The following is a 27,097-nucleotide window of genomic DNA, read 5'->3' on the forward strand; positions in this document are numbered from 1 at the left end:
TGGATAGACGTTATAGCTAAGCAATCAAAGCAGTAAAATAAATACACTAGCATGCGAACATATGCGAGAGATAAGGTTAAGAAAATAACAATCAATCACATGCTTGAGAAGCAAACAAACTAGAAGCGACGCATGAGAAATCTGAGGCAAGCACACGACAAGCTAAAAAGATGCAAGAAAAGAAAAGAATCAGAAAATCATCGGTATGCGAGAACCAAAAACTGCCAGGAAAAAAAAATGGCACACACGATAGGCTCAGAGGGCGATTCAAAAGGAATCAAGCCCAACGATCCTAATCTGCTGAAGATCGGACAAGTCTCGCGATCGTCAAGGCCTATCGTTGGGCTCAGCGAGGACAATCCCTGTGAAGGGACCACGCTACGTCATCGCCCGTCCCAAAACCCGATAAAATGTCGGAAAACCGATGAAAACCGGAAAACCGCGATCGAAATCGGAAATGGAATGAAAAGGGGACTCCGAGTGACCTGGCGATCATCATCCTTGCCCATTTTTATTTTTGTTTTGAAATGTTTGAAAATGTTTGAAAATATTTATTAAAAATGTTTGTCTGGACTTGGGTGGACCCAAGCTACCTACGTACCCTACGGAAAGGGATCAAGCCAACGTAGTTCGAAACAGCTTATTCGAAAAACATTTTTGGTGTTTTTGATGTTTTTATGTTTTTATGTTGTTTTTGGATTTTTACTATTTGATTTTTATGTGCTTTTTATCCATTTTGATTGAAAAAATGAGGTTTGGCTCAAGAGGTTGCCGTCCGTCATAGCCTTGACTCGAGAGGAGTGACGAAGTGTTCCCAAAATCGATGGGATCCCGAAATGCAAAGAGTATCCCAAGGAACGTGAAGAGAGTAGTCCCAAGAAGAAGACAAGATGGAACTCCTGAATCCTATAAGAAATGATGACCTCAGAAAGAAGGGAAAACCCCTATACCCCGTAAGAATCCCAAGAAGGGAAAGAGGATGTGAAGGGCAAAGGGTTGGCTCAAGAATCATTCCGTCATCGCCGTAACCCGACGGAGGTTTCCAAAGAGCGATGGAAAGATCAAACAGTTACATATAAATCATTAAGACAACACCATACCAACGCTACTACTCTCTAAGAGTATTAGCATGAGCACTGCCTCGTCTTAATAACCATATCCAACCTACTTTAGTTCTTACCACGAGAGGCTCATTATGATTGCCTCAAAAAAGATCAACAGAAACGATCTCAACTAAGAACAACTGACTGATTTTAAGCAAATAACTTTTGAAAAACTAGTTTAAAATAGGGTATCAGTCTTATGCTTTGTATGTAATTACCAAGAGTAAGAGATGCAAAATTGTAACAGGTAATTAATTTATCACCACCGATTTGAACTCTTGTAGAAATCAACCATTTTAAGGGCCTTGAAAAGGGATATTGGTATGGCATCATTGGCTTTAATAAACACATGAGGTTAAATTACCTGCAATCACCACAGACCCTCACAGACTAGATCCACTTGGGGTTTGGACTCCGACATAAAGAAGATAGTAACAGAACCTTCATCATATACCATGTTAATCCAACCAAAACGAACCACCAATCTGTTAACTACCACCTGGAATCAGATTACAGAAGAGCAAATGGTCCTAAGAGCTAGATTTTACACATGGGAAGAAACTGCACTAGAAGAAACTTGCAACACCACACCCAAAATTCGCTTTCTTAGACAATCAAGACATAAAGCTTGGTGTAAAATGCAAATTTAAGAGGATCTAGAGAAGAGCAAATCTAATTCACAGAACCGATTAGAATTTTTAGGGCATGGGGAACACAGCTCGCTAGTGATAACAACAAGATGCAAATCCCACTCCATGATAATAGGCATGATCCCAACTCAAATATGTATTGAACGAAAGTAATATAGATTACCTGAATTAGTCGAACCAATCAAAACTCTCTTCTTCTTTTCTTCTTGTGCTGTGTGTGATTACTCGGATGATGCGGATGTGACGGTCGGAGCCGCGGAGTTGCCGGAATTCACAGAGGAAGGAAATAGTGGCTGGATGTAGTAGATCACAGGACCTAATGGAGACTCGCCGGATTTGATGGTATTTTGAATTGATTTTGGGTTTCAAAGACACAGGGGATGAGAGATTAAAGGAGATGGGGTTTAATGGAGGAGGTGGTAGAAAGGAGGATCGGATTTAATGGGGTTTCGATCGGATTCCTGCGAGGGTTCTCGGAGAAGATAAAATGGAATGGGGTTTAAATGGGCAGAAAATGGGTTTGGTAGATAGGATTCGATGCTCAGATGGGGTGGCTGTAATGGAGGTGATGGGAATGGTGTAGAGGTGAAGTGGGTATGGGTTTGAAATGGGTGGAAATGAAATGGGTTAGGGTCGGATTTGCAGAGATGAAGGTGGAGATGGAGGTGGGTTTTAAGAAGGGTTTTGATTGAGAAGATGATGAGGGTGGTCGGATTCGCAGAGATGAAGGTGGAGATGGAGGTGGGTTTTAAGAAGGGTTTTGATTGAGAAGATGATGAGGGTGGTCGGATTCCGGCAAGGTTCTCGCCGGAATCAATGGGGGCTGAGGTTAGGAAAGAGGAGATAGTGGGGAAGGGTTTGAGAAGAGGTGGTGGTCTCGGTGGAGAGGATGGGGATTTGGAGAAGTGGGTTTGGGTTTGGGTTTAATGGTCGGCGGTAATGGAGTGGGGTTTGTGGATGGTGGTTTGAGGAGAGGGTTTGGGTATTAGATGGAAATGGCTGGGATAGGTTTGGCGGGTGTGGTGGTGGTTCAGATGGGTTGAATGGGTGATGATGGTGGTGGCGGCTAAAATTGCAGAGGTGAGGGTTGCGGTGGAAGAAGGGTTTCGTAGATAGAGATGGGGGAATAAGAAGAAGGGGGTGATAACTGCTACAGGAAGGGGATGGAACTCCGATGGAGTCGATGGGGAAGATGACCGGAAGTCCTCCCTCTTTTCCTTTTTTTTTCTCTCTCTGCCTCTCTCTCTTTCTCCTTTGCAGAAAAATCCTCGTGCCCCCTCTCTTGGTTTTATATTTATCATTTTTTTTAATCTAATCCCTACCCTCCATTTGGTGCCTTCTCATCTCAGCCATCCCCCTCTCTCTGCTAGCCCTAATGCCTTTTTAGAAACCCTAAAAATCTAAAAGCCTCTAATCTAATCCAAGCCCTACACTTCATTTTTTAGATCCTAAAGCCCATGTTTATTGCTTGCAAAGGAAGCAACACTCATTTTATTAAAATACCCTTAGGACAAGGTGATTTTACAACCTCCTACCATTAGGCTCTACTTGCCTTTTCCTCCTATCAATGGGCACCCCCACTTGGTTGTTTCACTCCCCTCTTCTAAAAAGGGAAAATATATATGCCTCCCCTTTCTTCCTCAGACAGCCCTCTTTAGCATATTTTCTAACTATAGGGGGGTGGTTTAAGCAAGAAAAGGGGAAGAGTGAATTACTTATTTTTCTTGTATCTTTTCTTAGGGAAATGATATTGACACATTCGTATTTTGATAACGACACCAACTCGCCCGTCTTTTCTTATTTAAACTCATGAGAATGTAATGATCATTTAATCGTGATTTAAACACTGAAAGACAAGGTAAGGTAGTGAAAATATCAAAGCGAGATTGTGTCAGCATTAGCTGCACTTGGGAGGTTCGTGTAGAGGGGTGCCAATACCAAGGTTTGTATAGAGGGGTGCCAATACCAGAACTCAAGGTATTTTGCAATTTTTGTAAATTCCGGAAAAATAAAAGGGAAGGTCGGGGCGATGGAACGGATGATATCAATGGGGTTTATGGATACTGGGGCTTTCAGAGTATTTCGAAAATGGACTGCAAATGTGCACTCTTGGGTCTCTCAGGTTCTTTCGCACTCTATGCTCGGTTTCGAGAATTTCAAAATTGATTCCGGACATGTTGGAACCGGTTTCGGGAACTTGAAGCTTGATTCTGGGACTTTGAATTTTGTTTCGGGACTCGAAATTCGGGATTTATTCAATTTTTGGAAATTTTGGGTCAAGTCAAAATGGGGTGTCTACAATACGCGATCAAGAATATCCCCATCCTCGACCATTTGTGCGTCAAAGTCCCAATTGTTCCAAACAAGCACGACGATGGAGCTTTGATGAAAAACACGATCAAATTGATTTAAAAGTGGAGCTTCCTCAACACTTGGTGACTAATTAAAAGAGGAAGAGAAGAAAGGGAGCGAGAAGGAGAAAGAGAAAGAAAAGAGGGAAGAGTTTTGAAAGGTTTTGTGCAAACCCTTCACCAACGGGCGAGCACTTAATTTCCAACCTTGAGGACAATGTTGATTTCAAGGGGGAGGGATGTTATGTGCGTAATATGGGGAGTTAATTCCCATATTACTCTCCTTTATTTTCTGTCAATAAAGATGTGTGCAAGATATGTTTCTTGTAACGTTTAAGAGTCCAGCTGTGTGTAGCTTATGTGGCTTAGTCCCATAGGTCCATGTATCTAGATCAGTTAGAAGTGTTACCCATTTCCCTATTTTTATGCATTGTAATCGTTGGGCTCTCATTCTATAAGAGCAGGCATTATCGTGATAATAAGGTATGTAGAAATTTATTCCAGTTGTGTCTTGCTCACAAAGGAGGACGACCCTTCCCTCGAAGTGGGTCAAGAGGCCGATCTTCCCTCAAAGAAGATCAATCACGTAACGAACCGATCCGGGTACGTAACAGAAGCATCGTAAACTACCACCTGGTCCAAAATCTCCTCGATAAAGTGGGCAAATCTTCATAGGTGAGGGTTCGTACCTTCCAACCGTCTTATGACATTGCGAGAACCACCTTCCACTCTAAAGCTATTCATATCTCTACTCTCAATCAACCTAATCCCTTGGAGAGCCGCTCTCACTTACACCTCATTGGAGTCCGTGATTCCAATAGGTCCTCCACAAATTAAAGGGTTAGAGTCATCTTATGGAGAAGAATTTTTTTAGAACTAACATATACATAAATAAGTAGGCGCAGCCGTAATTTACTTTTTTGCTTGTGGAAATAAACGTCCGCACGAACTAAGCTAGGAATATTTTTGTCATTTCAAAAAAAGATGGAGGCCTTTTTGGGGAGTGATAAATCGACCCCATGCGTCTTTCTCTCTCATGGGGGTCGATATAAGATATATGGGGGTCGATTTATCATTGCCTCATTAAGAATAGATTAGGTCTATATGTGACACAACAAAATATTGAATGTAAGATATAAACAAGGGTTTTCCTTCTTTGGATGCCATAGTTTAAGAAACTTGCACAGGTTAGTGAATGAGACACACCATATCTCGTTTTTTGGGAATACGGGTTGGGCTTTTACCAAGAAATCTGGTCGGGTTCGGGTTGATTGCAGTTCATTTCTTCAGCAAAAGCTAATCTCAACCCGACCCAAGGTGCCCCCTATGTCGTCACAATTGGTATGAGATTAGACTAGCCTTATTTATATTAGGATTATTTATCTTAGATTAACTTCTTTCAATCTTTAGGTATTTTGTTTAAAGTTTCATGATTTGTATTGTTCACGCCACCATAAACAAAACCCCCAGTGCAAACTACAATTCTCAAACTTAGCACAAATGATTGAGTTCTCATATTGTGTTTTTAGACTACTTCATGGTGTTAGTCTATTAGAGCGGGATGATCAGTCCCTTCATGGTCCCCATGCGCATGTCTTTTCGTGTGGTTGTTATTCTGAGGTTCAAATCAGGAGAACAACCTTTCTTGTTTGGAGTTGCCCGAGGAAGACAAAAAAAAGGCCCATTGAGCTGAGCCCACATAAGCACTTTTGGGTCTAGGACCGCACAAAATTGGACCACTGGGAACCCCCTTTGTCTTTCTTCTATGCAATCACTTCGTACCACTTCTATTATGATTGATTTCTGTTAACTACATTCGAATTTTATGCAGAAAATGAATCGTACCCAACCATGATGATCAGATGGAATTGAGAGACTACGTGTGTGCGATCTGACTGTTGAAGATGCTCCCGATGAACACTGTGTGGCAAGCACTGAAGAGACCCAATCTACCCATGTCCTTATGCTTAGATCAATGTAATTTTCAGCCTCTCCTTTTTAGAACAAGGAACACCCAGGAAAAAACCCTAATTGCTTTTGTTTGCCTTGATGTATGTTGCTCCTTTTAAGCAACTACTTGATTTATATAAACAAGAATCAGTATGGGTGTCAATGGACCCAGACAGTTTGATGTACCATCCAAATCCAACCTTAAACCGATAGGATCTAGACACACTACTAGGATTCATGAACATATTTCGGATCTGAAAAAGTTACCGATCTGATACAGACAACTAACAAAAGCCCGTGGGACGTTTCTAAATCTGATTTTATTATATTATTTTATGAAAATACCCTCCAATTTTTATAACATTAAGTAATTTTTCAAGTATATTTTAGTAAAAATTAATCATGTCTATTTTTTCAAATGATTCCTATTTTCAGTATTTCACCATTCTTCTCTCGAGTCTCAAGTCACCCTCTTCTCTTCCTTCTCTCACCAATAAATTTTAAGTCCTTAAACCAATGTGTCGCTGCGGTTTACCTCTCGCCTTCACCCTCTTATGAGAATTTTAACTATATATGTACAATGTTACTAGGACCTACTAGGACACTCTGATCTACCATCCGATTTGAAATGGATTGTAACCGAGACACCGGATGTAGGATCTGAAGAACAATCCAAATAGGATCCGACTGACAATGGATTTGAGGCATTGTATTTGACACATAGGACTAGGGGTGCAACTCAGGTTGGGTTCAGCCCGAAAAAAAGTTGGATCAGATTGGGTGTGTTTCGGGTCGGGTTCGGGTTTCCTAACCTGGGTTAAGTTCGGGTTGAGGGGTTGGGCAACCCGACCCAAGTGAAACGACCCAAGTGAAACCTAACATTTTATTTATTTATTTATTTTATTTTAGTAAGCTTAAAAACTAGGGTCGGGTCGGGTTGGAACTCGGGTAGGATCAGATTCGAATTGGAAAAAAAAGGGTTCCTCGGGTTGGGTCGGGGGTGAACCTCATCGGGTTAGAACTCAGGTTCGGGTTGAGTAAATGGCTCCTCGTGTTGGGTTTGGGCTGGCCTCAACCCGACCCGAGTTGCACCCCTACATAGGATACCCCTATGAATTGGAGTTAGCTTCCCTCATGCACTTGGACTCTTAGCAATTTTGGACTCTTAAGAGTGCGGGATCTTTACTCAGCCATTGAACCCTACCAGTAGAAAACGTCTAAGACTCGTAAATGACTAGGTTAATTCAATGTTTATCACCCTAATGGAAAATGTTTCAAACATTATCAACTTCTTTTTCATTACATAATCAGCACGTGGACTTATATATTTGTCTACATTCATCAAGTTCAAATACAGGATGATTTTCATCTGTGTCCTACGTGGATTGTTGCCGACCCCGACTAGTTTGGGACAAAGGCTTAGTTTGAGTTGAGTTGTTATACGTGGATCGTTGGATCTACATCAAACACGTGAAGAATCTCTGGATTCCCATGTCCTCTAGGAGAGAGTATTTGTGAAGTAGTTTATGTTGTTATGAATGGGATACATCGTATCTCATCAAAATTATATTAGGATTAGACTAGCCTTACTTATGTAAGGATTGTCTTGGATTAATTTATTTCTATCTTTGTGCATTTTGTTAGGAAGTCCGATTGAATCCTTAGGAGGTCTACTTGCCTTGAATTAACCTCTCCCCCTCTTTTGTAGGGAAATGTTATCAGCACTCCCGTATTTTGATGATCGCACTCCTCACTTTATTAAAAAGTACGGTATAGCCTACACCATAAGATGATCCAAACCATCCATTAGATGGGCCACAACCTAAATAGATAATGCCCCAAAAATCATTTCCATAGATTGATCCTAACCCCTTACCCCCCGATCTATAGAGGGACTGAATATTAGAGGGTTGATCCTCACCCTCCATAGTTTGATGGCATAACAAGTGTAAAATCATGAAATAGGCATAACAAGTGTAAAATCAAGAAAAAGTGGTATTGTGGTCCACCATATGAACGGCCTGGATTCTAAAGTACATCTGTGCACAACATTTTGGTTCGTTGATGTCTATACGAGAGAGACAGAGAGACAGAGAGAGAGAGAGAGAGAGAGAGAGAGAGAGAGAACACAAAATCAACGGGAGACTTTGACACAAAATCAATGGGCGCCTCTCTGTCGAGTCTACACGAAACCGAGACCTTCCGCGTCTATAAAAAACTGCACCCCCTCTTTTACAATTTCAGCCCCCCCCCCCCCCCCCCCCCCGGCCACTAAACCCATTTTCTTCTTTTCCTTTGTTCCTCTCTACATTTATCGATCAATTGAAGCTCTCCATTAATCTTTCTTGAAAAAAAAAAAAAAATGGGGTTTCAGATTCTCCTCCTCTCTCTTTCACTCTTCTTAATTGTTCCTCGTCTCTCTCATTCCTCCTCTCTTCACCTTCCTGGTTGGCTCGGAGAAAAGTAGGCCCCCTTCTTCTCATCTCCCTCTCTCTCTCTCTTTTCTCTCTATTTTCTCATTTGTTCTCTTTTCTTCAGGGATGGGTCAGTTCTGAAAATGAAGACGGACCCGCGTTCTGCTTTTGATCCGACTCGAGTCACCCAACTCTCCTGGCATCCTAGGTCTCAATCTTTCTTATCTTTATCAATTTTTTTCTATTTTTTTCTATTTTTTTCCTCCGATTTTTACTCTCAGATATGTGGGTTTTATTCTAGGGCTTTCTTGTACAAGGGTTTTCTCTCGGATGAGGAATGTGATCACCTAATTGAACTGGTATTTTTTTTTTCAATTGGGTATAAGTATAATTGAATTTGTGAAGATTTCTTATTTTGTGAGAAAAAATCAGTCTAAGGGTAAGCTGGAGAAATCAATGGTGGCGGATAACGATTCTGGGAAGAGTATAATGAGCACAGTGCGAACGAGTTCCGGCATGTTCATCAGCAAGGGTCAGGTATTGCAGAGTCTAATCTTAGTATTTTTTTTTTTATTTGCTATAATTGCTTGGTTCTTTTGTGATTTCATTCTTGTTTATTTTTTTTGGGTTCTGATTGATGCACATTCTGTTGATATCCTGTTTTATTTTGTATAGGTGATGACACTATTTTCTATTGGGTAAAACATACTGACTTATAGGCCCCATTTTGGATTGTTAGGTCCATAAATTCAGAGCTGAATTTTGCGCACTTTTGTCATGTTCCCTTTGATGATTAACATCGATCGATGGAAGGATCTTCCAATCTAAGCAAATCCTTACACACGAATCAATAGAATCACAAGCTTACCCTTGCTAGATCAAGTAACCTTCATATTAATCCTCGTAATTTTCTTATCTCGTTAAGAAGGTACTTAGTATATAGGATATCTTGGCGGTTAGGGTTTATTAGTCTCCTATTGTTAGCCATTTTCTTAATTAGAGTAGAACTCCCTATGAGATTAGGAAACTTTATTAGCTGAAATATGGATTAACCCTATGAGAATTAATGTGGCAATGTGGGCTACACTCTTTTTGTGTGTGTGTGTGTGTTTGTGTGGGGGGGGGGGGGGGGGGGGAAGTTAATAATTTATTAAAACAGCAAGAATGGATTACAGGTGCACTTCGAGGGGTAAAGATTGCCCCATAAACAAAGATTCGCTAGAAGCTCCTAATTTGGCAAGACGGTCAGCCAAAGCGTTGGCACTTCTAGGTATAAGAGAAAAAATAAATAGAACCATACACACAAATGCGAGACTATTTGATTAGCCTCTGTGATGCTGGAATTTTCCGTTGGCCATCTTAGATGATCATCAACGTAAGAGGTTTACCCTCTCATTGTCCACCATTTTTCACATTTTGGGGCCGCTTGTCCACCCTATGAACTAACATATCTATCATCTTTCAATATCCTATTGTAATAGAAGTTATGTGGTCCATTTCTCTTTACACTTGACTGTTTGTATTGGATCACTCATAATCATTCATTTGAAGCACCGTCTTGTAGAAGCTCCTAATTTGACGGTCAGCCAAAGCGTTGGCACTTCTAGGTATAAGAGAAAAAAATAAATAGAACCATACACACAAATGCGAGACTATTCGATTAGCCTCTGTGATGCTGGAATTTTCCATTGGCCATCTTAGATGATCATCAGCGTAAGAGGTCCCTCTCATTGTACACCCTATGAACTAACATATCTATCATCTTTAGCATCCAATTGTAATAGAAGTTCTGTGGTTACACTTGACTGTTTGTATTGGATCACTCATAATGATTCATTTGAAGCACCGTCTTGTAGTACGTTTCAAATTCCTCTAGAGACCCAATGTCCCATGTGTAGGTGTATGGGAACAGCATCATGGCATACATCATGTTTATGTTATTGACGATCATTTTACAATTAAATTAATTTATCTATTGCTAGGTCTTCATCTCTTCATACCCTTTCATTGCGTTTATAGGCCTTATTTGGCTCCTTTTCTAGCATTTATATAGACCCATATGATGTTTTAACTTTCCAAAATTATCTTATTCTATTTGTCAACTCAATGACTCATAGAAGTTTACAACGGAGCAAGAGGTGGATTTATGGGTAAAGCATTCCTGAGGATAGAAATGCAGTTATATTTTATACTCAATTTATCTCTATATATCTATATTGATTGATGGAAACCTAGAAGCCCTTCTTGCATTATATTAGGAAATTTTGTAAGAACAGAATAAAATGCAATTTCCTCATCATAAAAACGGAAGAGTTGATTGCTTCCTTCTCTCTTCCCATGCACAACTTCTACATTATATATGGACTTTATTTCTGGAGGTCCTTTTTTTGCTCAGTTTATTGCAAAAGAAGGAGGTTGCATAACCCTTAATTGGGATGAGTGAGGGATCTAAAGGCTGTCTCCTTTTCTACTTGCTTACTACCTTTTATGAAATTTTCATCTTTTATGTGTACCATCAATATCTAGTCTCAATTTTTATATGTAGTTTTATAAAAAATTTGAGTAAACAATGTATGTCAATGAGGATAACTTCCAAAAGGAAGGAAAAAAAAAAAAACTCGTAGGTCAAAGACAATAGTAGACACCGTACAATAAACCTGCAATGACCAATTGATAAACAATTGTATCTTGCCAACACTGGAAACAAACTTCCTGAAAGGCCAAAATGCCACATGAACAAGCAAAGGTGCAGAATGTTGCTGGATAGGCCTCTTGAATACATATAGGAGAAATTCCCTAGCTTATAAACATGCAAATATGAGGTTGGAGATTATGCTGAAATTCTCTAGTTTAAAGAATGATGCCCATGCTGTCACTGAATCTGTGTCCTGATTTCTCTTTTATATTTTTATTGTGATTATTTGCACTTTGATAATCTTGATTTCATCACCTACAATGCCAGCTATGCCTCCGTTAAGCTTCGAATCATTGAGAGGAGACTTCCATCTAGCACTAACTTCCATCTTGGGAATTCTGCCCATTATAACAGCCTTTCAATTCCTTCAAATGATGTTAACTGAATAACCCTAGAATTCTTTCTGCGATGTCATCCAACTCGCAACACTAAATCCTCTCTCTCTCTCTCTCTCTCTCTCTCTCTCTCTCTCTCTCTCTCTCTCTCTCTCTCTCTCTCTCTCTCTCTCCCTCCCTCCCTCCCTCCCTCTCTCTCCCTCCCTCCCTCCCTCCCTCCCCCCCCTCCCCCTCCCCCCCTCTCTCTCTCTCTCTCTCTCTCTCTCTCTCTCTCTCAATGGCTCACTAAATCTGATCTTCCACTTCAACCAATGCTTGGACGACCACCTATCCTCAAAGGTATGCATGTTCCTTATATATTTCTCTCATGATCTCAAAAGGAGTGAGCTCCCAAAGAATCGCCCCCCAAATAGCCAATGCCACAAATGTGCCAGCTCATCATGATATATGTGGCGGATTTCGAAGCAACCCACTGAATGCCAAACCACTTGTAGACCTGGTTCCATATTGAGGATGCAATTTTGTAGTGAAGGAAGAGGTGGCCTATGGACTCTTCCTCTGCACACAAAATACACCCCTTTGCCAATTGGAAGTTGTGCTTTTTGAGCCTATCCAATGTGTTGATCTTATTCAAACCACACAGATATGTTTCTTGATTTCTTGATTTTCTTTTATTTTTCATTGTCATTATTTTCTCTTTAATTTCTCTATTTTATCACTTCCATCACCAGCTAAACCTGGATTGCCAAGAGAGCAACCATCGATGTTAAGCTTCATAACAAACAAATAAGCTTTCCATATTCATTGGGCTCAAGCAAGAAAAGAGTTTTTGCACGAGTTACTGTGTGACATCCTCTGGAATTACAAGTTTTTTCGTGACTTGGTTTCAAATGAGGTCGGTGATAGCTGAAGGAACCTATCTCCCCTAAGTATCCTATAACTTAGTTTTGATGGAGAATCTAGTAGTAATCTGGGACGACTCACCATCGTAGATGTAATGTAACTAGAGTTGTGGTGGCATAGATTGCAAGTCTTCTCCCTTCTTATCATCATTAATGATTCAGACAAAGGAGATCAAAGTGTCACTATTTACTAACTGGGTTAAAAGTTTAAGAAGAGCAACTGTGAGTCCTCAAGGGTTAGAAGGATATTTAGTGAATGAGATTGGTTGGACATCAAGTAAGAGTCTGTTTCCTCATGTTCAATGAATACAGTTGTGGAAGTGTTAGACCATAGTAGGGTGTTATCTCTCTGCCTTAAGCTCCTAAGAGTGTCAAATGATGTGGGGACCATCTTGCTATGGAGGGGTTGATATCGGAGGAACTCCTAAAGATTAACCATCATCCCAATTAATGGATTAACTGTTCTTTCAATTAAAAGTATCATCTCTTTCAATTAAAGAGGCACTATACCAATGGTTAGTTTGTTGAGGAGACACCTTACATAGGTTCTTTAAGCAGTAATTGTCCTATATGCAACTTAGATAGGTTCTTTAAGTAGTGATCCTCCTATATGTTTTTAAGTAGATATTCTATTAGTAATAAATAAAAACACTGGAATTGGGCAAATATTTAGAAAATATTGTTAAATGGTAACTTATAGAGGTTATTAACTTGGGCCTTCGGACCGGTGGTTCTCTATTACAATAGAGAGGCTATGAACTTATCCATTTTCAACTTACATTGTACCATGTCTTTTTTGTAATGTGCCGAAGGATTCTTTATGGAGGAGTTTTAGTTTTCACTTTTTCTTTTAATGTAGCCTAGTGGGCTGCCTTGGCCGCATGTAGCATTTCTCTTTCCATTAATAAATCAAACATTATGATTCATAAAATTTTTGTAATGTGGCGAAGATTATTTATAGAGGATTTTTTTAGGGAAATGATAAATCCGCCCCTTTTCATCACTTGGGACACCCAGCAACAGTGTATTAATGACTGCAGAGGGGCTGATGTACTTCACGTCAGAAGGATTCAACGGATCTGATTGCCACGTGCACTGCAGTTGGGTGTCCCAAGTGATGTAAAGGGGCGCATTTATCATTTCCCTTTTTTTAATTTTCTTTCTTTTTTGGCGAGTAAGTTAGGATTGAACCTCCAACCTCAAGGTTCAAGAACAAAGCCTTGACCAATTGAGCTACAGGCTTAAGCCTTTTTTTTCTCATTTTCTTTTAATTTGGCTTACGGGGGTCACCTTGGCCCTTGTGTCTTTTCTCTTTCTATTAACAAATCAAACTTTGTAATTCATAAAATCTTTTGTAATATGGCGAAGGATTTTCTCTAGAGAAATTTTTTTTTTTTTTTTTTGAATTGATTTAAAAAAAAAAATCTTTCAATGCATCCTAGAGTGCTTGCCTTGCCCCTTTGTAGCTTTTCTCTTTCAATTAATATTATCGCGATTATAGTGCAAAAAATAATTCTTTGGTAGTAATAGAAATTTTATTGTTGAAAAAACTCATTATGAAAGGGGTAGAGGTTGTCCCTCACATAGATCAGTCCTATTTACAGAATCTCTAGCTAATGAATCAGCTACTCTTCTCTTACAAATTTACAATTTGCAAAAAGATGTCTCAGTTTCTCTACATAATTTGTGGGCTTCTTCACATAGTTTCAAAACTTAAACTTGACACATTGCATGCAGGTTGCAGTTTTTCGTGATTGGTTGAGACATATATGGTTTTTGTTAAATTTGAATGTCTTATTTAAAGGAAGAAACCTGAGTTATAAATTCCGCTGTTCTCTTTTTTCATTTGTCAGTAACTGGACTACGGATTGTTTGGCCTTATTAATTGTTTCCTATCAGCATTTTGAGGCCATTTTCTACTGTTTTTATTTCTCGTGGACAATGATTGTGGCCTTATCTAATTGTAAGGCTGGAAATTTTATTTTATGTTCCATTTTTTGCCTTTCAAGGATGAAACTGTTGCAGCTATTGAGAGCAGGATTGCTGCTTGGACCTTCCTTCCAAGAGGTAGTGTTATTAAACTTTTCTGGTTAACTTATGACTTCTCATTCAACCTTATCATGTGTCCAATGTGGTGATCAGAAAATGGTGAATCCATTCAAATACTTCACTATGAACATGGTCAGAAGTATGAGCCACATTTCGATTATTTCCATGACAAATCCAATCAAGAACTTGGAGGGCACAGAATTGCCACAGTGCTCATGTATTTGTCTAATGTTGAGATGGGAGGGGAAACTATATTCCCTAATGCAGAGGTAAGTAATTTCAATTAATTCCATAATTCTTTCATTATTTTCCATGTATCAATTAAGCCGGCATACTCTGCAGACTAGGGAGACTCAAGTGAAGGATGATACGTGGTCAGACTGTGCCAAAAAAGGCCATGCAGGTATTAATTGGGAAATTAAGAAGACCCTATGAATACAGAAATTCGTCCTCAAAAAAAAATAAAGGAGAAAAAAACTGAAATTCATCCTCTGATCCTGTAGCACTGCTTATGTCACTTGCACAAATGAGTAAGTCATACTGCACAAATGAGTAAACCCTGTAGCAATGGAGTTTGGGAAAAATTAAAAAGAAAGAGAATCAAAATCAAGCAAGTCACAATGCCTAATCGTTCAATGCTGTTTGAGCTTTAAAATAGAAATGGGTCCTGAGAATCTTTTGTGATTGTGATTTAAGAGTAGGGTCCTGATTTCTGTGGGATGCTCCGGCGCTTTATTTTAATGCTTCAAAGGCTTTCTAAAATGCTTGTAGCAATCAAAATATTTTAGCCTAATCATCCGCTAACACAAATAGATGCAATATGTAAATTAAATGTGCCTGTCAGCATCCAAGGAAGAACGCAACAGAAGTTCGTTATTGTTAGGTTATTATTTACTCTAATCACTAAGAATGAACCTGTGGTTTATTCTGATGCGTGCTTCAGAAAGTGCTAACAAAATTCAGGACTCTTTCCATGATCTGTTTTCTGTTATGTCTTACATATTCTATATTGGTATTGTTTTTTGCAGTAAAAGCCAACAAGGGCGATGCTTTGCTATTCTTCAGTCTTCATCCCGATGCAACGACCGATCCAGACAGCTTACATGGAAGTTGCCCAGTTATCGAGGGTGAGAAATGGTCTGCAACAAAATGGATTCATGTGAGGAGTTTTGATGATGTGAAGAGGCGGACGGGGAGTGGAGAGTGTGTAGATGAAGACGAGCTTTGCTCCCAATGGGCCGACGCTGGTGAGTGCCAAAAGAATCCTCTTTATATGGTGGGTTCCCCCAAGTCACCTGGATTTTGTAGGAAGAGTTGCAAGGTATGTTCATCATAGATTATCTCTGGTTTAGGATGAAGAAATATTTTTTTTCTTGTTTAGGATGAAGATATATGATGACCTGAAGTGTAGCAAAATTTTCTCTAGTTGTGTATAACACTGAGTTTGAAGTTCAGTATTAAAAAATCTTATTTTGGGAACCTTGGTCACTCTCCTTATTATAGAGTGGTGATCATCATCATGATCAGTTATTTACTACCCTGGATGATGTGCCTCCAACATAAATAGCTTATCATTTCAACATCCCACCGGTCGATCATACATGCATGATATTTTTGAGTCAATAGAAATATCTATTGCGTCAATGTCAGTTTATTAGTTAAGGGCTACTTTTGGATGGCATCGAGATTGCTCCCTACTTGCAAATAAGATTATCTGAAGGGAAATGATATATTCACCCCCATTTCTTCCCTGGGCCAACCTCTTGTAGTGTAAAAGAGTAGTCATAGACAAGATTTAAAATTTCGGTACCGGTTTCGGACCTCGAAATTTCGACCGAAATTTTGAAATTTCAGTCTAAATCTGGTACAAAACCCGAAAACAATATTTTATTCATTATTAAATTTCAGCCGAAATAAATGACCATTTCGGTTTTGGGTGGTTTCGGTGTCGGTCGATTTCGGTCCGAAATTTCGGATTTCGGTCGAAATTTAAAACCATGGTCATAGATGCACTAGAAGGTGGCCATGGATGAAGAGGGGGAGAATATCATTTATGTAATTTTAATTTTATTTAAGAAATGTGACATTAATTTTTTGGAGAGAGGTTCATTTTTTTATTGGCGCCCATGCTCAACATTAGAGAGTTATGAATTCGTCATGAACTCCCTGAATGTAAAATAATAAATATGCAGGATCGGCAGAATGAAATGAAAGATCGAGTCGAGGAGTTTGCTGCCCATATAGAGAGTTTTTGTTACACCAGCTAAAACAATATCAACATTTAATACTGTGAGGTAAAATAAATGATAAATGATGGGGTTCGTCATGTACATTGTCTATTTTCTTTTCCAAAATGACCGTTTTCAAGATCCGTCGTATGTCTGTCATGCTGTAAGATGTTAGCATGCTGTCTTGCCCAAGGTTTTAAATTTCGGTTTCGGGGGTAATTTTGGTCCTCACCGAAACCGAAATTTCAGCCGAAATACTGAAGTTTCGGCCGAAATTCGGTAGACGTGCTCGAAATGTCGGTTTTTTGGGCCGAAATTACTGAAATTTTGGTAATTTCGGCTGAAATCCTGTAAAGAAATAAACAGTTAATATTTTATCACAAATTTTGCCAACATTTCAACCAAAATTTGGTACATTTTGGCAATCTCGGTTTCGGTGCTGACCGAAATCCGAAATTTTTTATTTCGTCCAAAATTTAGAACCTTGGTCTTGCCTACCCCAAGCTACTAAATCCATTTCTATGATGATCCTTTCCAACCTGCTTTGCTTTGTCTTCAAATATACGGTTATTCCTTCAGAAGATTGCCTATTTGTCCTCTTGATCGATCGGTTTAAGACCCACCCAAAGCAGTTGGTTGGTAGTCCCCTCCATCAGGTTGGGTGAAGTTTTAACTTTGATAGTAGTTCAAAAGGAAAGCCTAGAAAGGTAAGGACCGTAGGCATTTTTTGTGACAACAGTGGAGGTACGATTTCAAACATTTTTTGGGCCCAACACTTCAATGAGGCAGAAGCCAAGGCTCTTCTTTGTTGTTTAAAATGGTTCACGCAATCATATACAGACTCCTCGAATGCTTTGGCTTGGGTTGCAACTCTGATTCTCAACCTCTGAATGTTTTTTTAGAAGGTAACCAGTAACAAATTTATTAATAACAGCAGGACAGATTACAGGTAGAGGTCAAGATTTCTATCGAGATCTAGGAGCCTACCACAAAGTGCCATGGATTACACCACTAGGGTCTTCAGAACCACTTATTTTCCCTTACTAGTCCTTTTGCCAATCTGTCCAAAAATGATTTGGTTTCCCGAGGAGGACTAATTGAGTTGAGTAGTCTAATTGTATCGAGTGAGAAGCGTTTTAAATAAAAATATCTTTTCAAAAAAAAAAAAAAAAATACTACTTGAAGAAATGAAATGCATTTATAATCTTGGTGATTGTAAACGAATTAACAGATCATTTATTAAAGGAATGAAATGGATCATACACTTTCTTGTGTGTCGTCGTCGGCTTCTGCTCAGCTAATCATCCATGCTCATCATGCTGACTGTTCATTCAAGTTCTCTATCAAGGTATACAGAAGTAAAACCTTCCTCACTAAAGATGATGAAAGTTAAATCAGTAGAGAAGAACGATAAAGAAGCCTCCCAATTCTGTTCCCAAGTGTGTACCAGAGTCTTGCCCATCAATGTATATGGACCTATAGGATGCAGATGGTCAAGCACCATAATTATCTCCAACCCACAAAAATAATTCTTCAAGATATGCATGATGAAAGAAGAGATGATTAGCATTTCAAAATCAAGGAGAAGAAGATGCTTAAAGGGATGCTAATCTTGATTAGCGTTTATTAATTGAATGATACAATATCGGAACCTTTGTTGGGCTCACCGACGCACAACTCATACGTAAGTCATTGCTAGTTGAGGATAATTGGCGTATTCAATCCCATTCAACCGCACACAACATAAGACCTGCTCCGGCAATTCTTCGGGTTTATTCCCCTGTTTCACCAAAATAACATGTGTTACCACCATCTACAAATTAAAAATACACGTAAACAGGCAAACAATTAATTTGGAACACAAATTCAGGATGAACAATTAACCTGAATTGTCAAGCCAATATCCAAAACACAATGCTTCAGTCTGTCTTGAAATGCTTCGAACCCTTTTCTCGAGATGTAACTGAATCTATGCATGTCTATATCAATCTCAAAATAGTTTTCTCCCTGTAAATGTGTAGATATAGTAGTGTTTAACGCTTCATAGTTGTGAATACATTCCAAAATTTAAACCTAAAATCATTAAAGATTTCAATGCATTTGGATATGATTCAATTTTCTTTGAAATAGATCAAGATAATGAATGTTGAGACGTCATTCGGATCATAAAGTAAAATAATTAGCAGAAATCTTAATAAAATTGTTGCCATTAAAAAACATAATTAGCGCGCGGAAATCATCAAATGAACTCACCGAGTAAAATTCATGTTGTGGACGAGAAAGAACAGGCTTTTCATTGTAAGCATGCATAAGCTTCCTCTCAGCTGCACCCAAGTGAAGATCATCCACGTTTGATACACGGCCCAAGATTTTTAATCTTTCTCGGATGGGTAAAATTGAATCTACAGGAAAACCTTTAACCTTTTCTACTTCATCATCTATCAACCTCTGTTCCAAAAGAACATGGACATAAATTGACAAAAACATGGTAAATCCCCAAATATTTCTGATGGATATTTACTCCGGCGCCAGGGAAAATAGGATATACAACCACCAGCACTATGAAATGCACAGTTCTTTCAACAGAACAGAGCTCTTGAAACAATAATTAAAGAGCTCTGTTTTTTTTTAATGATAATTAAGAAGAGCTCTATAGAAAGAAAATATACATGTTGGATTTCAGCACACTTTATATTTCAGTAAAACACACATATGGAAACTTAGTTGGTATCCTCAACTACCTACTTTAAATCTACATGTTCCAAGGCCTTGGTATATGACAAATAAACTAAGTACATGTCTTACTTATACCTATTTGTTTTCTATAAATAAAGATTTCACTTGTGATGTGATGAAGATTACCACATGTAGTTGGGTTCAAGTAGATGATATGCTTAGAAGAATTTAAGTGATGGACATATATGCATACGGGAGTTTTTTTGAGAACGGACAAAGGGCAATTTGGCATTTTGGCAAGGCTAGAAGTGGATTAGTGTGGATATAAACCCACCCTTTTTTGGTGGGTGGGGGTGGGGTAATCTGGGATCAAAACTGCAGAAATATAAGCAGAAACCGAAAAGACAAAGTGATGGTGAGTTTGGCATACTCTGAAGTTGTCTTGGAAATGAGTTGGAAGTTCTTTGGAGAAACTCTCGGAAAGCCTAAAGTACAAAACAAAGCTCATCCCTTCCCCATCAATTTCATTCTGAAAGATGGTGGCTGGATGCAATGGAACCTGCAAAAAGCCAGAAACAAGTGTTATTATGATATGTTATCACCTGGACAAGGAAGAAAACATGGGCTTTTAATTCAACTGCTCCTAAAAGCAAGAAAATAGAGATTAGCAAGGCCCAAAGGATAATGTATTCCTTTGAAGTAACTCTGGATTATTTTAAATTACAAATTTATGGTTAAATTAAATCAGAGAGTGGTCCAGATGAACACCAACACTAAAAAATGTCTAAAGATTTCACCAGAAAGCAACTCTACACAACGCAATTCATATTAATTCATGCTACGAGAAGTAAACTAAGTCAATAATGATCAAATGGTATTGACTTTTCATTTTTCTATATTGATGAAGGCTATGTACTTAGGCTTTGTTGTGTTTTCCTAAAGGTACAAAAAGGATAATTTAAAACACCCAAGCTAGATTATCTCTTATGATCAAAACATTGAATGCATTAAAGCACTTAATAGGGTAGAAGAAAACTAAAATAAAAATGGATCATCAGCAAAAGCTGTCAAAAGTGTAAAATAGGATTACCTGAACATTTACTATAAGCATAGGTGGAAACTTGCCAGGTGCATCTGTAATTGGGAGTTCTACAAACCGAGCAATGTGATCAATTTTCCGCTGACATAAGAAGACATCAACACCAAAGGGATAATATGCAGCATAATTTGGCGCAAATTCTTTCTTTTTATCCCTGCCATACAATCCAAAATGGATGCTAAATTAAGATAGGTTCTTGTAGAAAATGATAGGTTCATGGTACAACAATTTCCATGTGAAAAATATGTTTGAAACAAGATTAATGGAAAAAACAGCCAACTGCATACACTTCTTTACCTGAGATAATTCTCCCCCCGAACCTTGAATGTACCAGGCTCAATATCTGACCAGCAATCAAGCATTTTTTTCTCTAGTGGGCAAAATGGAACTTGGGAACCTGCTAATGGTCTATCCACAAAACTCCTTGTAGAAACTGAGACAGCAACAGAAAGAGGATAAGATAAACTACATCGCTGCTTTCAGCATGTGTTCAGCTCATATCCACGATTTTAAAACATCAAGGTGCTGCCATCTATAATATGATGAATAAATTTTAAAATATGAAAAAGAAAACATGAGTAAGGAGCTGGCCTTTCCTTCAAGTAAGTGGTCTTTATGAGAAACAGTGTGTTGGGGAATCAAGGAAGAAGGAAAAGCGTCAAGAGAAGGGTGGTGGTTACAGTCAAGTTGAAAAGCTTCAGGCAGCTATTTGAAAATCCATCCATAATATGATGCATAGGGGGGCATTTTAAAATATGAAAAAGAGTACTCTATTTGAAAAGCATTATGCATTCACTAAACAGGGTGAGCAGCCTCAATGTGTGTCACAGTGTTTTTGTGGTACAACTGTCGATGTAACTATAAGAGGTCAACATGTAGTACATGCATAAGGATCATTCCTCAACACATCCTTTCTTATGAAAAGCACATCTGTTTCTACATAATTCCCTCTTGGAAAAACTACTCGGGGTTCAACAAGTTTCATCTATTATTTTCAAAAAAAAAAAATTCATCTATTAAAGGAATGTTAGAGAACTATACTTCATGGGAGTTCGGCAAGCAATCCAGGGCCGGTAAATAGGGACTGGACGAGTATTCAAAGACAATAATATGAAGAGGTTTTTATGACGTTTTTGCTCCACATGGGAATTAAATATTGAAATGAAGTTATGGCTAATACATGGAAGGATTACGGCTATTTATCTCAAGATTATGGGGACTTTTATAACCCAAGCCCAAGGATGTCAGCATGCATCATAGATGAGATTAAGGATCTATCATTTGTCATTGATGCATCTTTCATTCACATTTTATGTGAAGAGAATGATATGGCATAGATTCTAGCTTAGGGAAGGTGCAGTTACGCCACATATATGTATTGGACCATATATTCCCGGGTGCAATACTTATTATATCTTGCTTAAGGATCTATCATTTGTCATTGATGCATCTTTCATTCACGTTTTATGTGAAGAGAATGATATGGCATAGATTCTAGCTTAGGGAAGGTGCAGTTACGCCAGATATACGTATTGGACCATATATTCCCGGGTGCAATATTTATTATATCTTGCTTTATCAATAACGCGTTATAAAAAAATAACTGTTTCAAGTGGAATTAACGATGTGTTTATTTGTTTTATTTTTTTGTTTAGTTACACGGTATTATTCTAGAAAGTACTTCATACAAGATTCCATGTGAAGGGGTCCTGTTTCATGAATCACCAAGAGAGATGTAAGGTCACATTCATATTGCAAGATCATCAGCCAACACCTATGAGGACATGGGAAAATTCTCTATAAGTCCCTTATAAAATGCAAAAAAGGAGAAGTGTGGATTGGCAAAGAGATAGCAGAATGCAAAAACAAGCCTTGAATTAAAATCTGATGTAGAGAGGTATACAACATGCTCTACCTGTTTAACTATGCTCTAGACACCGATCTTTCAAAAAATGAAGTCACTTCCAAGAAACCAAAATATATAAATTTACTGAAATTCAGTAAAAAGGAAACTAATGCTGAATATGATCCGATTCTGAAATTTTCATTACACAATAGGCTGATACACTTGAAATCTTGTTCAAATGAAGCACAGTGGAGCTACCCTTTTGACTTTTATGTTGATACTTTAAAGATTTTGCAAGATATGTGCAATTCCAAGCAAAATAGATAAGGGTTTAATGATTTTTCACAAGAAGAATGTTTTTTTTTTGAAAAAGTGAGAGGTGCTAGCAATGAAGTCCACTCGGGATTGGTTTTGTCAATAACTAAAGGGGTTTTTAGCTTAACTTGTTCTATACGAAAGCTTGATTCAACAATGAATTTTTGCATTATGTTCACACACATATAAATATAAAATCAGGTCTTGGGATTTCTATCTGAGAATTGATGCATAATTACATGCTTAAAAGTTCTTCTCAGCTATAAATCAAGAACATTTACAAATTTCAAAGTTTGAGTATGTAGCTTGCAACAAGTAAGCTTAAATGGAATTTCCTCAACATGAATAAAATGTTTTGATGCATATTGTATGACTTTTCTCCTTCTGAGATCATGAACTTTAAATCCAACGATGCTGTTCATCTCTAAAGTAAACTAGTCCAAATTCTCTTCTTTTTGAGCTTGTATCTGACCACCTCGGTCCTCGGCTTTTGGCCCTTTTTCTTTTGAATACAATTCCATCATCTTTTAAAAAAAAAAAAAAAAAGTACACTAGTTCAATTGTAATAGTGTATTAGACAAATATTAAGAACCAACAAAAGAAAATTTCTCATCATCAGAGAATGTGAGTGGCACATAAACATAGGAATGAACATCCAGATATTTAAGCAGAAAGAAAGCAGTCAACGTCTAATGAAGATTATGTTCAACTTTTCAACACAAACAAACATTAAGATGAAGCCCAGTACTTGACAAATCCATAAGGAATGCATACTAATAAAGGCATGACAACAAAACTTCACGGACCAATAAAGGAATGACAATTTAGGCAATTTCAGTTTTATGCAGTCAAATACTAATCAAATCTTCGGAGTAGTTTCCTGATAAGAATAACAGTCACGTTCACCATGTTTTTTTTTTTTTTTTTTTTTTACTACAAGTTCACTAAATAAATCAAACACTGTATGTCTAACTTATGCTTGAATAACCCAAAATATCACACTCAAATAAATAATGGAGACACTCACATAGTGTAGGGTTAGCATGACCTTCCATGGACCGCCATTTGAAGGAAAGTTTCGAGGCAGACTTTTTCCTTGCACTTGGTGGGCCGGGGCTGAGAGATCTTCTCTTGTCAATTGAAGGGGCAGTATGAACAAGACAAGGCAAGCAGGCAGTAGGCAGAGTACCACAATGGTTCAATACTCCCCCTTCCTCCCTGTTAGCACCTTCATCTACAGAAAGTCTAGAGATTTCATCAAGGGAAACTGGAGTCCCAGTATTATTTAAAGGGCCATCAAAATTTGATTGAAAATCAGCTTCTCTTGAGTGCAAAACAGGGGGTCTTGAATTATTACTGGACCCACTGACATATTCAAATGCCGAATTTTCCACATGCAGTTCCCCTAGTTTTGGCAGGTCGGTGGAGGAAGGGATGCTAGGAATAGTTCCATTAATGTCTTCATGGTTAGCATCTTTCAGAGAAGAAATACTGGTTACAGACGCACCTTCAAAGCCATTTAAGGAAAATACATCTGTGCAAATCGAAAATTTATGTGACAAGGATATTTAATTAACATTTCAAACAATTGTAAGGGTTATGGTGTTTATGACATGTACCGTCCTGAACACTTTGAAAATCATCATCATAATCAGACTCAAATATTGCAACAGAATCAAACCATGCCTCGTCAGTACTTCCTGCAAATTCAATCACATTGTAATGTTAAAATATTATCATGCCATAGGATAATAACCACAATTTCCTAAAGAATAAAGCAGCTCCATCATGAAGAACCTTCTAGCAAGATTTGTCTTGAAACTAGACTTATAAATCAGCATAAGATCATAAATTCAGATAAAGAATCTGCATAAATAGTGACAAAAGATGGAGTGTCAACAAGAGATTAGATTAATTATATTAATGATTGGATTAGGGAAGGCATTCATTACTAAGAGATGGATCAACTTTTAATTTTACATACTAATAGCACCATCTTTGTAGAAATGAAGACCAAATAAAGTACAAAAGCAGTTAAAATAACCTTAGAAGGAGAAAACATAAGTGAAAGACAAACAAAAATCCGCCTTTGGATTCTGCTTTTCATAGTCCTTCCTTTATTTCAAGGAACATGACGCAGCCACTCTGCATTCTTGAACAGTGAGGTCACCTAGCACCATTGTCATCTACATGAATATGGGTTTCATTTCACTTCCCTGACTATGCCTTCCAAGTGCAAACCAAGAAAATTTAAGTACTTGCTTGCCATTCCATCAAATTTTTGAAGAAGCTATGAAAGGAAGAATGCCATCCCTACCTGGTTAAAACCATAGTCATCGGGTTCAGAATGGAGGGGGGTTAATGTGTTTACATAACTACATAGATTCCCTTGAACTTGCCGTAAATTATTCTCATTAAAACTTTTTGCTAAGTTCTTTAGGATGATTACTCTTGAACATTGTCATTAATTTGTACTAAGATGCGACTATTTTGTAAAGTCAATATACTCAGAATCTTTAATTTTTTTTTATTGGTAAGCTGGGGTTAGGCAGGACCCCGACATATACTCAGAATCTTTGATGCTTCAATAACTCCAAATCTAATGTTCGAATCAGTAATTTACAACGATTGGCCAATGTCACCTACCCATTCTCTCTTTATCGATACAAGGAAAATTACATTAACAAAAAGGATGGAAATAAGAGTAGTAAATAAACGAAGCTAAAGGTAGGTGAAGGTTCTGATCACAGAATGCTGATCAGAGGGCTTAGTCAATTCCAATAACCAGAGCAAGTAAACGAGACATGGAGAAGTTGAATGTTCTCATGGGTTAGTTTTCTTAGTTGTGCAGTCCAAGGGAAACAGTAGAATTAATCAATTGAGACCTTCACCTAAATTAAGAAAATTCAAAGGTTTCTTTAGTACATAATTGGCATCAACAATCAAACAATAATAACAATACAAAATTGCAACATGATCGTTCGACAAATTTCTAGGCAAAAATTTCTCTCAAATCTCAAAATTTTCTAAAAATTTAACCAAGTATTTTCTTTAAGTTCCAAACTTTGAAGAATTACTAATAGCCCATAAGAAAATTCACCTAAGAAATCTTAAACCATCACAAAACTCCACTCTTAAAATTAAACAAAAGAAATAATATCAAATTAAATCACTATGAACATCAATGCAGCAAGCTAAACCCACAATTCTAAACCCTTTAAACTATAAAAAACGATCGCAATCAAACAAATATTAGAACATAATCCAAAACCAAATTCACAATTGGGTTTTCAATTTCTGACAAGATCAATCAAAACCCACAAAACCAAACAACAGAAATAACCCAACAACACCAAATTCATTAAAAAAAAAATTAAACAGTTGAATTAGAATTACAAACCTTGAATACTATATGAACGACGACCAGGCACACCTGCCACTGTAACACCCACTTTCTGAATCGATCCAATAGATTTCCTAGACAAACCCTTTTTCTTAAATACTTTTCTCCTTTTTTTAGACTGTTTTGAACCATTCGATCTCCCGTTCCCAACACAAGCATCAGGCATAGAAACACAGCTCCCCATGTTTCCTTTCCTTAATCAAACCCTAAAATTAAATTTTTACATACTAACAAGAAAATACGAGAATTCCCAAACTGATAAAACGGAAACAAAGAAGAAAGAATGAAAGAACATACACAGATGTTTCAGTGTATGCACTCTCAGAGACGAAAGGTTGGAGAAAGCAGAGACGGTCTTTTATTAGCTCCTCTGTTTTTTTTTTTTTTTTTGTCCTCTTTCTCTCTCTGTATTGATTTCAGATCTCCCATCCAAGTCCTAAAAGTCAATAGACGCACCATAGCGGCAGTTGTCTGCGTACGGCATCTTCTTATGTCGTGGGACCCATCTATGTATTCCTGCCACGTGTTGTTATAGTGTTTGTCTTTTGGTGTATACACGAGCGAGCAAGAAGGGAAAAGGACGTGTGTGTTTGGTGTATGCGAGTTGTTTTTAGATGGTATTGGCGGTGATTACTAAGTGGGAATGTGTGTGGGGCCCAGTGGAGATTAGTGGTGGGGCCCAAAGAGAATAGCTAGGCAAATAGGTATATTTCTTTGTTTAGTAGTTGATAGAGTTGTAAACCTAATGTTACCTATCTCACACCAACCACCTAAGTATTAAAAATTGGAAATTATTGTAGAAGTTTCCATTCTTAATAGGTTTGAAAGCTTATTTGATTCTAAGAATAAAATTCACGTGGATGTTATTCATCCGTTGATCTGGCCGGCGATCATAAGCCCAGTCGATTTATATGGACCCATCTTGATCTGATGATCTTAGACCCTTGATCCATCAGTCCTAGCTTCACATGGTCACCAGATGAACCGGATTTATTCATCTGGTTGAACCAGTTTTAATCCATGCCAAACCATTATATAATGGCCGGTTCATGTCAAATCGGGTTAGAACGGTTGGTCTGCA

The 27,097-nt window shown here is 38.0% G+C and overlaps 2 protein-coding genes across 4 annotated transcripts; one reads left to right on the forward strand and one right to left on the reverse strand.

Moving 5' to 3' along the window:
• Positions 1-8,340: 8,340 nt before the first annotated feature.
• LOC143847938 (putative prolyl 4-hydroxylase 6) lies at positions 8,341-15,928 on the forward strand. Its single transcript, XM_077356714.1, has 8 exons — positions 8,341-8,517; positions 8,593-8,676; positions 8,770-8,827; positions 8,901-9,005; positions 14,410-14,467; positions 14,543-14,718; positions 14,792-14,852; positions 15,478-15,928. The coding sequence occupies exons 1-8, from the start codon at positions 8,417-8,419 to the stop codon at positions 15,783-15,785; spliced, it is 951 nt and encodes a 316-aa protein (XP_077212829.1). The 5' UTR covers positions 8,341-8,416; the 3' UTR covers positions 15,786-15,928.
• A 1,962-nt stretch (positions 15,929-17,890) lies between these two features.
• LOC143847945 (uncharacterized) lies at positions 17,891-26,402 on the reverse strand. Of its 3 annotated transcripts, none has more exons than XM_077356728.1 (10): positions 26,014-26,402; positions 24,233-24,313; positions 23,641-24,147; positions 20,750-20,885; positions 20,444-20,606; positions 19,784-19,912; positions 18,931-19,125; positions 18,562-18,684; positions 18,345-18,457; positions 17,891-18,153 (listed from the first exon to the last, which is right to left on the reverse strand). In XM_077356728.1, exons 1-9 carry the CDS (start codon positions 26,198-26,200, stop codon positions 18,356-18,358), a joined length of 1,623 nt encoding a protein of 540 aa, XP_077212843.1. In that variant the 5' UTR covers positions 26,201-26,402; the 3' UTR covers positions 17,891-18,153; positions 18,345-18,355. The 3 variants fall into 3 exon arrangements, with proteins under 3 accessions (XP_077212843.1, XP_077212849.1, XP_077212837.1); XM_077356734.1 differs by having other exon boundaries at positions 18,330-18,457; XM_077356722.1 differs by having other exon boundaries at positions 17,891-18,457.
• Between the last annotated feature and the right edge of the window lie 695 nt (positions 26,403-27,097).

The sequence above is a fragment of the Tasmannia lanceolata genome, unplaced genomic scaffold, assembly GCF_043159265.1.
Source record: "Tasmannia lanceolata isolate RefF3 unplaced genomic scaffold, GAP_Taslan_0.1 ptg000003l, whole genome shotgun sequence".
Taxonomy (NCBI): Eukaryota; Viridiplantae; Streptophyta; class Magnoliopsida; order Canellales; family Winteraceae; genus Tasmannia; species Tasmannia lanceolata.